At 42.1% G+C, this 16,744-nt stretch overlaps 1 protein-coding gene across 3 annotated transcripts in view; it reads left to right on the forward strand.

Annotated features, from left to right (window-relative positions):
- The window catches only part of jak1 (Janus kinase 1), a 135,245-nt gene that overhangs the window by 55,357 nt on the left and 63,144 nt on the right, over positions 1-16,744 (forward strand). For all 3 annotated transcript variants that reach the window (XM_072273884.1, XM_072273883.1, XM_072273882.1), the window contains exons 4-5: positions 13,193-13,349; positions 16,393-16,556. In XM_072273884.1, the coding sequence (XP_072129985.1) occupies positions 13,193-13,349; positions 16,393-16,556 (321 nt within the window). The remainder of the gene's footprint in view (positions 1-13,192; positions 13,350-16,392; positions 16,557-16,744) is intronic.

A 16,744-nucleotide genomic window follows, 5' to 3' on the forward strand; every position in this document is an offset into this window, starting at 1 on the left:
ATCATATTTGGTGCTTTTTCTCATCCCTAGGAAACCAAACCACAACTGGCAGAGCTCCAGTGGGATAGGCCTACCAATGCACCTGGCGCTGCCAGCTTCACTGTTTACATAGTCTGGAGAAGCAAGTCCAGGCCACTGCCTATGTCCTTTGTCCTCTGCCTCTTGATGTTAACCATTACAGACATATTATTTCTGTTGTTTGCACTGTTCTTTTGTAAGAACAGGCCTTTTGGCCCACAATGTCTATGCTGACCGCGGTGCCTTTTAAATTATTGCGATCTGCCTGCATCTGGTCAAACTCCCTCCATCCCCTGCACATTCACTTGGCTGTATAAAAGTCTCTTAAATGTTGTTCTTGTATCTGCTTCCTTCACCTCTCCAGTGAGCATGCACCAGCCAGCTACCGCTGTGTGTGGAAAAAAAAATCCCTATCTGTACATCTTGTAATTTTTTTTATATATACTTCTAGCAGATTGCCTTTCGGCCTCCAAACCATGACAGAGAATGCAAGTTTATTACTAATGGTAGAAACTACCATTTCAAGCATTTAATTTACTGGTTCATCTGTAATTTCAGCACACCAACTGAAACTTCGGTGACTTCTGTGTGTTTGCGCCACATCCTGTCTGCTAGCTCAACAGAGCAAATGAAACTCTTTTGTTGGCAATCCAGGCAAATCCTGGTGAACTACTTCTCCACCGTCTGGAAAGCCTCCTCATCCTGCACGGTGACTTCAAATGTGGCCTAATCAAAGTTTTATAGAGCTGCAACGTGACTGCCCTACTTTTCTGCTTAGCATCCTGACTGATAAAGACAAGTATGCCGTTTGCCTTCTTTACTACTCTGCCTACTTGTGTTGCTTCCATGGAACCTGCTATTTATTGTATACTTTCCTCTTGCATTTAACCTCCCAAAGTGTAACACTCTCACTCGTGTGGATTAGGTTCCGTGTGCCTACTTTTCCAAGTCTGCTGTATCCTCTGACAGCATTTCTCACTTCCCCCAACTTTGCCAACTTTCTTTTCATTTGCAAATTTACAAACCTGCCCACCTCCATTTTCATCCATTGGTCTGATGCCTTCAGTGACATTAGCATTCCTTCACCCCTACTCTTATGTTCTGTGGACAAACCAATTTTGAATCTAATCTACCAAATCTCTGTGGATCCCATTTGTCTTAATCTTCTGGATCAGCCTACCAGGGGATTTTGTTGAGTGCTTTACTGTAGACAGTATCCACTGTCCTACCATCATCAGTTATCAGATTTTTTGCAAATTCCCTGCTGCGTTTCTGCAGTTAAACTATTTCATGCATCTTGTGCAATGACCAGTGTTTGTTTTGTGAACAAAGTACAGCAATGTGTTCTCTGATCTTTTTTAGTACTTTGCAGTTCCATTGTATTTGCTTTAACTAAAGGTAGTTTAATCATAATTTAAGGTCAAGCCTTTTCCCTTGATCCATCAGGAGTGCTGAAGTTCTGATAAGAGTCCCTGGGTTAATCACCGGCTTGCTTTAAGGTGCAAAGTGGTTCCTTTCAATATAGTTGAGAAATTGAGATTACTTTTGGTGGAAATTTCCATTTCAAACATTTCACTTATAATTACACTTATAACAGCTCAGGATACCAACTAAAGCTTTAATGAGTTGTGTCTTTCTGTGCCATGCCCCCATCTCCCCGCTCTCCAGCAGCAAATTAAATTATTTTCTTGGCAACCATTGCTTTCACCTGAGCTCATTGATAAGTAGCAAACTTTGGGAACAAGCCTGTGACATACAAGGCCTGTTTTGAGGTCTACCTGAACAATTGGTTTGAAAGATTCAGTGGTTTTCCTTTGCTGCCTTTGCAAAGCAGCAGCTTGATTCTTCTATGCACTTTCCAAAATGTAGCATCTGTTCCAATAATAAATGCATTGGTAGTGAGTCGAACTGTCAGTAAGAGGTCAAACAAAATGGCTAAATGCAGTGCTTATGCATTGTTAACCTGAGTTGCAGAAAATTTAGTCTGGAGTAATATAAACACCAGCATTGCCTTATTTCCTACCTCATGCTATGGAAGTATTGTTTCAAATCTTTATCAATGTGTAAGGACTCCCTCAGGAGGTTGGGAAAATCATGTAGCGCTATTTGAAAGAAGACCAGTGGCATTTTCCATGGTGCCTTGGCTATAATTAATCCCCAAATTTACTTGGTTGTTGTTTTCTTCTTCATCTTGTTCTCCTTGGTTCTGTTTCCCAATCACCATCATGTTCACTGGAACTCTGGATGAAAGGAAGCTAGACTGTGATTTGAGGAGCAGCTCTTCAACCGCAGAGGGGAATGTGCTGAGAAGAACCTTGGTGACAACTCGCACTCTGGCAGAGACCAGGGAGATCCCCCTATACTAGAACACTGTCGGAGTTCTCTCTGGTCTTGAGGATGTTGTTCCTGAGGCCTTCTGCAATAACCTCATATTTGATCAGGCTGTGAATTTGTGACTGAAGCTCTTCATTTCTGGTTGTTTTTGTGTTGCTGCTGATAGAAAGTTGCTCCATGCAAATTGCTGTGTTTCCTTTATGTAACAGTAACTTCTGCAAAAGTATTCCATTGACCATACAGCTCTCTGCCACTAAAGGCTCTTGCAGAGTTTTCTGAAGGTATGGTGGGGAGCATTCTTACTGATTTTTATCACAGCCTGGTGTGGAGGCTGCAATGCAAGAGAGTACAGAGGATTTTAGACTCAACCATTTCCATCAAAGGCACAACCCAACCATCCTCAAGGAATTTTGAAGAGGCAGTGCATGACGCAGCGCGCGCAGCTCTCCGGTGAAATGATATCGTATTTGTAAGTAGGATGCCGTGCACAATTCTGATTTGATGGAGACAGATGTGAGAAGGCTCAGAGGAACATCTGGAGAAATTTCTGAAATGCCCGTTTCACTGCCGCTGCTACTGTGCGATCGAGAATCTCCGGAGGGAAGGCCCCAAAATCCCCAGCTTTGCCTGCTGCTGGCGGCCGAGGCTGAGGTCAAAGCATTCGGCAGAGATGGTGCTCGGTACTCGGTGTCAGAGGGCTAACTGGAGCTTGAAGTTTTCGGACGACTCAGAGTCGGACTGTGGTCAGGCATGGCAGGGAGTTTCCTTCCTTCTCCTGTCTGTGTGAGATGTGGGACTTTGAAGAGACTTTGAAATTTTTTACTGTGCCATGGCCTGTTCTTCATCAAGTTATGGTATTGTTGCACTGTTGTAACTATATGTTATATTAACACACATCAAAGTTGCTGGTGAACGCAGCAGGCCAGGCAGCATCTGTAGGAAGAGGTGTAGTCGACATTTCAGGCCGAGACCCTTCGTCAGAACTAACTTCCCAGCTGTGGTGCAGACCAAACAAACCAGCCACACACTGACCAAAACCAAGTCGTTTGCACAAAACTTAAATTTGCCAAAGTTTTCTAGAGCAGAAGTTACTGAGTGTAAAATTCCCCCTTTTTCACTTTCAAGTTCCTTCTTATTGCTGAATGCAGAAAAACTTCGTTAGTCCTGACGAAGGGTCTCGGCCTGAAACGTCGACTGCACCTCTTCCTACAGATGCTGCCTGGCCTGCTGCGTTCACCAGCAACTTTGATGTGTGTTGCTTGAATTTCCAGCATCTGCAGAATTCCTGTTGTTATATGTTATAATTATGTGGTTTTTGTTAGTTTTTCAGTCTTGGTCTGTCCTGTGATTCTGTGATATCACACCGGAGGAATATTGTATCATTTAATGCATGCATTACTAAATGACAATAAATGAGGACTGCGTGTCCTCATAATCTAATCTAATCAAGAAGGCAGCATCCACCTCTAATCACCCTCGCCATCCAGGGCACGTCTTTTGTTACTCTGATCAGGGAGGAGGTAGAGGAGCCTGAAGACTGTCACTCAGTGAATCAGAAACTGTTTCTTCTCTTCTGCCAACAATTTTCTGAATGGCCCATGGACATCACCTCTTTTTTTTCACTTTGTATTTTGTAAATTTTAGTAATTTTATATCTTTGCACTGTATTGGTGCCACAGAGCAACAATTTTCACATTGTATAAATCAGTGATAATAAATCTAATTCTGGCTCTTCTCCTGATGTGAAGTAAGACGATTGCATTTTATATCCATGATGGCATGAACTAAATTGCTCAAGGAAGGCATTTTGCACATAATCCACAGATGACATAAATTTAAGTGTGATTAGTATTTCAGATTTCTGCCAAAGTTTTTCTGCATTCAGCAATAAGAAGGAACTTGAAAGTGAAAAAGGGAGAATTTTACACTCAGTAACTTCTGCTCTAGAAAACTTTGGCAAATTTAAGTTTTGTGCAAACGACTTGGTTTTGGTCAGTGTGTGGCTGGTTTGTTTGGTCTGCACCATGGCTGGGAAAAATTAACTGGCATTTGGCAGAAAAGCTAACTGAGGGAGAATCAACATTAGCAGCTCTTAAGAATTTGTAATGTTACCACCTATAGTTCAGGACATTTGAAGACCCTTAAAGCTCCAAAATGTACTTAGTTACAGAGGTGGATCACAAATGACATTACATTGGAGAGGGTGCATGCACCAAAGCAGGAAATAGGCAACAATGTGTGTATGTATTTATTTATTTAGGTGGTACAATGGGGAGTAGGCCCTTCTGACCCTTTGAGCCACGCTGCCCCAGCAATCCCCACCAACCCTGCTTAACCCTAACCTAATCACGGGATAATTTACAATGACCAATTAACCTGCAGTCTTTGGACTGCGTGAGGAAACCAGAGCACCCGGAGAAACCCCACGCATTCCACCGGGAGGATGTACAGACTCCTTACAGAATGGCACCAGAATTGAACTCAAAACTCCGGAACATTCCAAGCTAACTGCTGTGCTGTCATGGCGCCCCTACCGTGTTATAGCAGAAAGATGCAAGGGAAAGCATTAAGAATGTGCCCCTAATAGTTCCACTTTGGGATTGTGTTCCAGCCAGCTCTCTTTCTCTTAACATGTCATGACTGATTTGCATCTTTAACAGGAAGGATGCCCACCTCTCTTTCACAACGTAATGAAATCATTCATGAAGTGCAGAATACACGAATACAAGAAATTCTGCAGATGTTGGAAATCCAGAGCAGAACACACAAAATGCTGGAGGAGCTTAGCACGACTGGAGAGGGATAAGTAGTCAATGCTTTGGGCCGATACCCTTTATCAGGCCTGGGAAGGAAGGGGGAAGAAGCCAGAATAAGAAGGTGGGGGAGTGGAAGGAGTCCAAACTGGCAGATTACAGATGAAATCTGGTGAGGGGGAAGGTGGGTGGGTGGGGGAAGTGGGATGAAGTCAGAAGCTGGGAGATGATAGGTGAAGAGGTAAGGGGCTGATAAAGGAGGAATCTTATTGGAGAGGGCAGTGGACCATGAGAGAAAGGGAAGGGGCAGGGCACCAGATGGGGGTGATCGGTAGTTGAGGAGAAGGGCTAAGAAGGGAGCCAGAATGGGAAATGGAAAAAGAAAGAAAGGATTGGGGGAGAACTTACCAGGTGTTAGAGAAGTCGATATTCATGCTATCAGGTTCGAGGTCAGACAGAATTTGATTTGCCATTCCCATTCCAACATGTTGGTCCATGATCACCTCTATAGTCACCGTCAGGTTGGAAGCGCAACACTTCATGTTCCAGCTAGGTAGCCCCCAAACTAATGTCATGAACAGTGATTTCTCTAACTTCCAGTAGTTTCTCACCCCTCCCCTTCTCCATTTTGCCATTCCCCTTTCTGGCTCCCCTCTTTCATCTTTTCTTCACCTGCCTATCCCATGCCTCTAGAGCCTCTTCTCCTTCCTTTTCTCCCATGGTTTACTATTCTCACCTATCAGATTGCTTCTTCTTCAGCCTTTTACCTCTTCCACCTATCATCTTACAGCTTCTTACTCCACCCTCCCACTTCCACCCAACATCCCCCTCACCTGGTTTCACCTATCACCTGCCAACTTATATTCCTTCCCCTTCCTCCACCTCCTTATTCTCACTTCTACCCCCTTCCTTTAAAGGGTCCTGGCCCAAAACTTCGACAGATATTCCCCTCCATAGGTGCTGCCTGACTTTCTGCGTTCCTCCAGCACTTGTGTCTGTTGCGGCAGAGTACACAAACCTCTCCCTGACTTTTTCTCCACAACATCGATGATTGTACTAACCCAGAGATTTCCCTGTGGCAACAAGCTCCTTTGAAGAAATTTCCAAATTGGGGAGAGTTGTGCAGATAATACGAGAGGGAAGACAGCAACATCCACACATGCAACAAGTGGTGACAACAGACTATCGCATTTGGATGGTCAGTTAATGCATTGAACAGGTACTACTGGCCTTGGTCTTGCTGCAGTACCATAGCCTCACAGGCAGCTTCTCTACACTGTGCTGTGAGATTGTGAGATTACTGCCTGGTCCCTGGCATAGCAGCACCCAACCCTAAAGGGGACAGGGGTTTGCATGAAGATCCCAGTACAGCACTGCTGTGAGTAATGTGTGTGGCAGATTTCTTTACGGATCTCGTTCCTGAGAACTAATATGGTTCCAGATTAATTTCTCCTACAGATGCTGTGACTGTACAACTAATCTGAGCTTTCAGTAGTTGATTTCAGTCGCAGAGACCTCCATGCCGCGGAGCGCCAGATTGTGGCTGACTTCTTCTGATAATACAGCTCTTGGCTACAAATGAATTGTCGTACTGCATATCCCCATGGGAATATGGCACAAATTGAGTATGAGGGAGAATGCCTGGTATGTGATAAACTGCAGGGAGAAAAACCGTGGCCGTCCGATATGATCAGACAAGAATTCTTGTACTTGAGATTTTAAATGGATTTTTTTAGCATGAGATCTTAAACGGATTTTTTGTATCGGTATTAACTTGAGAACGGATACAGAGTCTATGGGAGTGAGGCCACAAACTGTATAGAGATTACAGAGGAGGAGGTATTTGTTGTCTGAAGGCAAATTAGAATGGATAATTCCACAAGGCCTGGCAAAGTGCCCCCTCAGACCATGTGGGAGGCTAATGGAGAAATTACAGAGGTATTTAAAATGTCCTTAGTGACAGACAGGTGCTGGAGGACAGATAATGTTGTTCTGTTGTACAAGAAAGGCTCTTAAGAATAAACTGGAAAATTATAGACAGATGAGTCTGATGTCAGTAGTGGGTCAATTAATGGAAGGTATTCTAATACAGTAATAGGATACATAAGTACAGTGGATTCCAGTTGATTGGGACACATCAGGATCAGTACATTTTGACCCAGTTAGCCAAAATTTCATGAAAATAGTTAAAAAGATATGAAAAAGGGAAACTGCCATTTAACTGAGTAACAATTTATGAACAAATTAGAACATTACCAATATTGCTATAATACCATAAAACTATTATTTCGTAGTAGTTATTGACATGCAGTGTATGCTACAATATTATTTTTGATTGACTGTAAACGAACAAAATCAGTGGAGACACCCCAGTGCAGACAATTTAGATGAATGTATCTTCCAAATCTTCATCTTCATTGTAACATTGAAGGTGATTGTTGATCTCTTCAAATTTTTCAGTTCCTAACTTGTAAATTGAAATAATTTCATTCTCACTCGTGACCATTTTTGGCTTTTCCAAGCCTGAATGTTTGAAACTGTCCTGAGCAAAACAGTTCTGAATTCTTACTGCTTATTACTCACCAACTAACAGTAACAAAATCACAGCTTTTTGAACACAAAGAGGAATAGTTTAGTCTCTGCTACATGGGTGCATGTGACTGACACTAGCTAGAAACCATTCGGCAACTTTTAGTCTCCTATTCCAAATAAGTAGCATAGTGTCCCAAATATGCTAAGGTAATCCTGGCTATTTTCTAAATTAGTTTTTGTTCTTCAAGAGTCATACCAAATAAGCGGCTGCCCTGATTAGCTGATGGTCCAGTTAACCAGAATCTACTATAATTGACAGGGCCTGATTAGCGATAGTCAACATGGCTTTGTGGATGGCAGGTCTTGTCTAACCAATCTTTCAAGTTCTTCAAGGAGGTTACCAGGAAAGTTGATGAAGGCAAGGCAGTGGTTGTTGTCTGCATGAACTTTAGCAATACCCTTTACAAAGTCTCACTGGGAGGCTGATCAAGAAGATTCAGTTGCATGGCATTCAGGATGAGGTTATAACTTGGATTCAACATTGGCATAGTGGGTGAAGCCAGAGACTAGTAGTAGATGGTTGGCTCTTTGACTAGAGGCTTGTGAATAGCAGTGTGCCACAGGAATCAGTGCTGGGTCCATTGTGGTTTGTCATCTACATCAATGACCTTGACAACATGGAAAACTAGATCAGCAAATTTGTGGATGACACCAAGATTCAGGGTGTAGTAGACAGCAAGGGGAAGGCTTTCAAAGCTTGCTGGAAAAATTGGGTAGTAAATGGCAAATGGAATTTAACGCAGTCTGGTATGGGATATTGCACTTTGGGAGGGCTTACACTGTAGAGTACTGAGGAATGCTGTAGAACAGAGGGATCTAGGAAAAATTTCTTGAAAGTAGCACTTCAAATAGGCTTTTAAAGAGAGCTTTTGGCAGATTGCATGCTGATTAATAACAGTCCTGTATTTGGGGAGAATGTGCATGATCTACATTGATCAGCATGTGCAAACTGCAAGAGAAACTTAGCAAGTCAGGCAGCATCGCTGGAGAGGAGTTTAGGGCCGAAAGTCTTCATCCTTCCCTACAAATCTCCTTCATGGCACTTATCCCTGCAAGCATGACAAGTGCTACACGTGCCTCTCCACCTCATCCTTCACCTCCATTCAGTTCTTCCAGGTGAGGCAACATTTCACCAGCAGGTTGTAGAATCTCTCACTGGTTGCCCAGTTCAATCTGACTTCCCATTCCCATCCCAATATGTCTGTCATGGCCTCCTTTGCTGCCACTTTCAGACCATACTTGTGTTGGAGGAACAACATCTCATTTTCTATTTGTAGCCTCTAACCTGGTAGAGAAATCAATGTTTATACTAACTTCTGTTTCTTCTCTCTTTTTCCTTTCCCCATTCTAGTTCTCCTCTCACACGTTCTCTTCTTTTCAACTGTCCATCTCCTTCCACTGTTGCCTACACCTCCTTCCCTAAGAAGCGTGTCCCAGCTTCTTACTTCATCTCCCCCCCCCCCACCCACCCACCATGCCCTTCACCTGGTTACACCTATTAAATGACAACTTGTAGTTTTTCCAGCCCACCCCTTCTTATACTGGCCTCTGCCCCCTTTCTTTCCAGACCTCCTGAAGGGTCTTGACCTGAAACACCAACTGTTTACTCATCTGCCTAGATGCTGCTTGACTTGATGAGTTCCTCCAGCATTTTGCGCATGATGCTGAAGATTTCCAGCATCTGCAGAATTTCTTTTGTTTAGGATCTACGTTGAGCAAGCAGTTCGATCTTTTCTGTATGCATAGGGTGAGTTATCATCTACAGATTAAGTGCTTATCAGTTGCTGATATTTATGCATTAAAAGAAAAATATACCACTTAACTTATTTCTAGATTTTGACATTTGGACCCTTTAATAAATTTTTCAAACAATTTTAGAGCTAGAAATCTCTAAAAATATTGTAATGGTAAATCTCTTGCTTTAGCTTAAATTATAGTAATTAACTCTAGAGGTCTTTAACTGTGCTCTAGGTAGAGGGTATATTCTGAGCTTGGTGTTATATTGCTGTTCCTTTTGTTTTATTGTGGCACTGTCATCAAGAATCTCTTGTTTACTGTCTGGTTTAAGTGTTATGAAGATTGAATACTAGGAAGTATTGAATAAAGAAGTTCAAACTGCTGTTTCCACATCTCAGAGTGTGTTTTCATTGTTGGCTTTTTTTTAAACTTTTGTTCACTGTTTTTGACTGCAGAACTTGAACATTTAATATGATAATAAAGAGTTAGCAGACCTTCTGGGCCAAAGGACCTGTAATGTGCTGTACTGTTCTATGTTCTAAAGCATTAAAAGCCCATTTTGAAATCCTCCAGATGCTCAACAAGGAACATTATTGCCTGCAGTGGATTTGAGTCATGTGCCTTAAGAAGGCCTTGAATTTGATTGTCATCCTGCATTGCCTTTTGCAATTCAGCCACATGCTGATATAGTGAAGAATGTCCTCTTAAATACCAAGGAACTCTAATATTCTATCTCAGAGCTCAGAAAAAATAAGAGGGACGCTGTGTAGAAAGTTGCTGATGTATTCAGTGACCTTTATTAGGTGCACATATACAGGCCATTAATGCAAATATCTGATCAGCCAGTCATGTGTAGGCAACTCACTACATAAAAGCATGCAGGCATGGTCAAATGGTTCAGTTGTTGTTCAAAACAAACAGAATGGGGAAGGAATGTGATCTAATTGACTTTGGCTGTGGAATGATTGTTGATACCAGGCAGGGTGGTTGGAGTATCTCACAGACTGCTGATCTCCTGGGATTTTTCACACTACAGTCTCAGAGTTTACAGAGAATGGTGTGAAAAACCCAAAACACATCCAGTGAGCACTAGTTCTGTGGGTAAAAACACCCTGTTAACGAGAGAGGTCAGGGTTGAATGGCCAGATTGGTTCAAGCTGACGGGAAGGTGACAGTACCTCAAATAGCCATGTGTTACAACAGTGGTGTGCAGAAGAGCATCTCTAAATGCATAAAACATCGAACCTTGAAGTGGATGGGCTACAGCAGCACAGAAATCCACTGCTGCACCTCATGAAGTGGCCACTGCATATATATTTGTTTTGGTGTGTGTTAAAGAACTGCTATTACAAAGTAGCTCAGTATGTGCTGGCCTGTGTAAGTTCCTGAAAATGGGTAGTTGCTTTCTGTGTTTCTGGCCAAGGATGCTGTTTTGTGGTTGATGGAGCTCAATAAAACAAAATTGACTATTCTGAACAAAGTTACACCTGCCCCCCACAGCAGGTAATTTTAAAAAACGGAAGACTTCACCTCAGTGATGAGAATAACAAATGCATCAGCTGGTGCTGCTGTTTGGTAGAATCTTCATTTAGCATTGTAAAGAAAAGTAAAATGGTTAACTATTAAAATGTGTTAAGCACAGGGCAAATAAATTTTTATAATTTATGAAATGCCATTGTTTTAGAATAAACGGGATGTGAAATTCACCTGAAATTTTTGAGCACTATGCACACATACTTTGCATCAGTTATGTTTTAAGGTTTGCACATTGCTGCTTTCATAAAGTTAAGGTTGGTTGATAATTTATGTATCTAATTTAAAGCAGTGAATGTTTTCAACATTCTATTCCATATTTATCATGTGTTACTTATGCATGCAAGCAGCCTTCTCCTAGACCTTCGCCAATTTTGTTTTAATGTAATAGAGGGAAGAGACATGAGGTGAGCGTATCAGAGGTTCCTGCCCTTCTCGTTGACTCAAGGACATAGCTCAAGTGATATGGAGCTGGCAGCTCAGCAGGAAAGATGATGGGCTAGGGGCTACACAATCTGGTGGTGTTGTGGCTGATTTGCCAGGCATCAAAGTGACTCGTGCACTGACGTACCTAACAGTTCATTGCTTTGATGGTCTGTTTACTCCAGTAGGGTTGAAAGCTATTGCGACACAACAACAGGCTTATTTTAAAGTGAAAAATGTAGATCTAAAATGTCTGAATCAGTAGCTGCAAAGAGAAAATGCTAGTTACGATATTTCAGAAAAACTTCTTTTTATCAACGTGTAAGGATTTGTGTTTAAAAAATTATGCTTTAGCTTTTTACAGATATTGGCTTTAATATTTAACACTTGACATTTGTTTTATCCTGGTTTTGCTGCTGCTTTCCATTAATTTTCATAGCAGTCATAGAGTCCATTCTCATGTACGGATGCAAGACGTGGATACTTACCAAGATGATGCGAAAGTCTGTAGATGGTTGCTATACAGGAATGCTGCGGATGGCTCTTGACGTGAGTTGGCAACAGCACATGACAAACGTTGAGCTCTATAACAACCTACCGATGCTCACCACTAAAATCGAGGCGAGAAGACTGCAACTAGCGGGGCACTGTCTACACCACCCCAAGCTACCTGCCAGCCTAGTCATCATATGGGAGCCCAAGCATGGGAGAATGAACCCTGGGCGCCCTCCCAAGACTATGGTCAACATGCTCCTAGAAGACAGCAGCGCGACTAGTATAGATCAACTGAACACTGATGAGGGAGAGGGAGAAGTGGAAAGTCCGTCATCGTGCCCGATGCCGGCCCCCTAGGCCTGAGTTGACGTAGTAGTAGTCTGTCAATTTAGTTGTTTGCCATTGCTATATACAGATATATGCAATGTACAGTGGATTTTTAAGTCCAGAATGTAAACAACAATTTGACACAGTCCTTTGTGGCTATGTCTTCTTATCCGGAAAGCCCAGGTTTTAGATGGTTGTTGCTGTGTCAGCTTGGGCAAATGTCACATCAAGTGAAGCTGAATTTTCTCTCTGTGTTTAATTACATTTATTAAAGTTCATTAGACTTTGAGATCCTCTTGGTAAGTGCTCTAACCGTTGGGGCAGTGTTCATTGAGATAAGGATAACAGTAAGTTAAATGCTCATTTTTAATTGAGTTAGTTGTTCCTGGTCTGGTTGGTTGTGCAAACTACTTTAGCTGTACAGCTTTTCCAGCTTCCTAATTATTATCTGTATGCTGTAAAGTGCATGCAAACAGTTCTTGCATGTCTTATAATTGGAGCTTTCCAACATCCCGTATGTCCTGATAACTCGTACGAGCTGAAAATCATTGGCTGGCACACTTAACCACAATGATTCAGTTGTTCATGGTATTTTGAAAAGTCATTGACTCAGTATTTCCTTTCTAAGCCTTGTGTAATGATGTAAGCAATAGACTTTAGATAAAGGCCTCTGAGGTCTCCTGATGCCTCAGTTAGGATAAGGTGAAGATTGTTGATTGACACCTGTTGATACTTAAATGTGAAAAAAAAGATGATAAAGGCAATGCTGGACTTCGGTTGAGGTTTTTCCATTGATGCCATAAACAAGGCAGATCACTGGTGGGAACTTGGAAAATACAATGGGTACAAACAGGCCATGGTGCAATCTGCTGCACATCGAAACCTGTGCTGCTGCTCTCTGTGTGTCCATAGCATCTATTCTGTGTGTCATTATTGTACGTTGATTGATTTCCAGAACCAACTATGTCATATTTCTTCAGGTTCTTCTTTGGCAACTGGCATGGATCCAATGAAAATGAGCAACCTGTCTGGAGACATACTCCTGCTCGAAAGCTGAAGAATAATAGTGACCCCCAAAATATGGAAAATGGAACTCCTCTCTTGGATGCAAATTCCTTGGAATATCTATTTGCTCAGGTATGAGTTTTGTTTAATGATCTTGAGTTTGAGAATTATCAAAACCAGGAAGTTCCTAACCTACAAAGACCATATTTTAATTTGTTGCTGAATCAAATACTTCAACAATCCTTGTGGGCATTAATAATTCCTCATATGGTTGAACATAGATCATTACACAATACCCTGAATTGTGCATGCACATTGAAGTGACTACCAGTCTGACTTATTCATCTGGTACACTGTGGCTACTTGCCCTCAGTGGCCATTTTATTCAGTCCCTTCTGTACCTACTGAAGGTGCCACTGAGTGTATGTTCATGGTCTTCTGTTGCTGTAGCCCATCCATTTCAAGGTTCAACGCATTGTGCATTCAGAGACGCTCTTATGCACACCACTGTTGTATGGCTATTTGAATCACCTTCCTGCCAGCTTGAGACAGTCTGACTGTTTTCCTTTGACCTTTCTCATTAACAAGGTGCTTTTGTTGACAGAACTGCCACTCACTGGATGTTTCCTGTTTTTTTTTTTTTTTTTTTTGTAACATTCTCTGTAAACTCCAGAGACTGGTGTGTGTGAAAATCTCAAAAGATCAGCAGTTTCTGAGATACTCAAATCACCCTGTCTGGCACCAGCAATCATTACATGGTCAAAGTCAGTTAGATTATATGCATTCCCAATTCTAATGTTTGGTCTGAAAAATGACGGAACCTCTTGACTACACCTACGTGCTTTTATGCGTTGAGTTGCTGCCACATAATTGGCTAATTAGGTATTTATATTTACAGGGAGGTATACAGGTGAACCTAATAAAATGGCCACTGAGTGTATTAGCAGTTATCGTCATGATTCATTGAAAGAATCATGAATTGTCCAAGTCGCTGATTATTCATGATCATTTCCACTAGCTCAAACAAGATTCGAGCTCTAGACTCGTATTGCCCCTTCTTCCCTTTTTGCATTCCGTAGATTCACTTTATGATTCCCTGGTCTGCTCTCCTGTCCTTGACTCCTGCTCCATTATCCTATGGTATTTTCCCTTGCAATTGCATGAAGGAGGTGCAATATCTGTCCTGTTACCATTTCTTTTACCAACATATAGGGACGCAAATGCCTCTAATTCCTCAGACATTTCTCCCTCAATCCTTAGCAATTTTTATCACAGAAAACATTCTGTCTGGATGCATAATATCTGCACGCGACTGCAAGAAATGGCAAAGATTTGTGGCCGGAGTTCAGCACGTCACAGCGACCAGTCTCCCAACATGGACTCTGTCTATTTTTCTTGCTGCCCTCAGTAATGCAGCCAGTATCATCTGAGAACCCATCCACCATGGACATTTCTCTTCCCCATCTCCCACTGGGCAGAAGATAGGAAAATCTGAAAGCACACACAACCAGGCACAAGGACAGCATCTGCTCCAGTGCTGTCAGTTTCTTAAAAGGACCTCTTGTATGATTAGATGGACTCTTGGCCTCACAATCGACCTTGTTATGATCTTGCTCTTTATCGTTTACCTGCACTGCACTCCTTTGGTAGCTGTTACATTTGATTCTGCATTGTTATTGTTTTACCTTATTCTAACTCAAAGCACCGTATAATTGTTTGATCTGTACAAAGAGTATGCAAGATAAACTTTTCACTGCGTCTTGGTACGTGAGAATAATACATCAATATCAATGCGTTCTTCCAGGTGAAGCAACTTCTGTTCTAGACTACTACATTTAGAGGAAGTCACAAGATTAACACTAAAATGGGGAAAACAAATGCATATTGGGTGATCACTTTGCAGAACACTTGCTCTTTGTCTGTAGGAATAAATCTTTTATGACTGCCATCCTTTTCTCTTTTCCTTTCTCTGTACAGAATATTGTCTGGCCTGTCGAATTGGTTTCACTGCACAGCTGCCCAAGACTATTTTATGCTGCCCTTTTCTCAGGTCTGACAAAGGGTCCCTCATCTGAATCATTAACTAATTCACTTTGCACAGATGCTCCCTGATCTGATTAGCTTTTCCAGCACTCCTTATTTTCAGCCTCCCCCCCCATCCCCCCAACCCCATGCTTGAGTCCTCCCACCTGAGCAACTCATTACATAGACCTAGAAACTAGAAACATGGTGAACCAAGAACTGTCCCTATTAAGCCATTTTGATTCATCTTAACACTGGCACTCCCTTTATTCTACATATGTCTGCCCCGCCTTCCCTCCTACAGAAAATGAATTTGCATCCCTCACTTGCCCAGTTTCATCAAAGGCTGCGTATCCGAAGTATTGGATGAATCAAGATTAGGTTTATGTTCACAGACGGTACTGTGCACATGCATATAGCTAGGGTGCCTGAGACTTTTACATAGTACTGTAGTAATTTTATGTAAAATACTGCACTGCTGCTACTAAAAAAAAATTAATTTCATGACATATGTGAATGATGATAAACGTGGTTTTGCTACGGGTCTCTATTGTGGACTGAGAATGGGAAGAGAGTTAGAAACACTAGAGAGTCATTCTGTAATGATCAATAAACCAATTGTTTGGAGTCAAATGACCTTGCCTGATGTCTCAGGGCTGGGTGTGTCTACACTCACACCACCCCTCCCACCCTGGCACTCCTTCTCTGCCACCCGTCTCACACCCCTCCCGCAGCGCTCCACCACATACAGTGCAAAGTCATAAAAATCTATAAATTATAAAGATAAGTGAAGTGCAAAAAGAAAGGAATAACAAGGTGGTGTTTGTGGGGCATTCAGAAATCTGATTGCGTAGAATCAGTTAATATGAGTCATTCAGCTCCTGTACTCCATCCTGACGGTGGTAATGAGAAGAGGGCACACTCCAGATGGGGGGGGGGGGGGGCGGGGTCCAAAGGTGTCACGATCCGGGGCATGTTCCTGGTGGTGAGGTTGCTGAGTTTTTCTAGCACTTTCTGTCTTTGTTTCAGACTTCCAGCTTCTGCAGTCATTTTTTAATTCAGGGAGTGATGGTCCTCTGGACAAAATGTAGTTATGAAAATCATGCCAAAGTGCAATGTTTGGTTGAAGCTTATAACTGTCTTCTTACTTTAGGGGCAGTATGATTTGATTAAAGGCTTGGCACCTGTTCGAGATCCCAACAGTGAAACTGAATTTCATGAGATAGAGAATGAGTGTCTGGGGATGGCTGTCCTGGCCATGACTCATCAGGCTCTTAACCGCAAAATCCCGTTGCAAGAGATCTCCAAGGAAATGAGGTGAGATTGTGATTGCTTAGGAGTAGAGCAAAAGGCAATACTATTTTGGAATGTAATTTGTTATGTAGTATAGTCTCTTTGAGAATTATTCTCAGAGTGAAGAAAGTATGTAAACATTAAAAATGGGAAATGGTCATGAGATTCAATCATCATCATCTTCAGGTGCCGTGCCCAGTTTGAGCTTTGAC

Source organism: Mobula birostris, chromosome 12 (assembly GCF_030028105.1).
Source record: "Mobula birostris isolate sMobBir1 chromosome 12, sMobBir1.hap1, whole genome shotgun sequence".
In the NCBI taxonomy this organism is placed as follows: Eukaryota; Metazoa; Chordata; class Chondrichthyes; order Myliobatiformes; family Myliobatidae; genus Mobula; species Mobula birostris.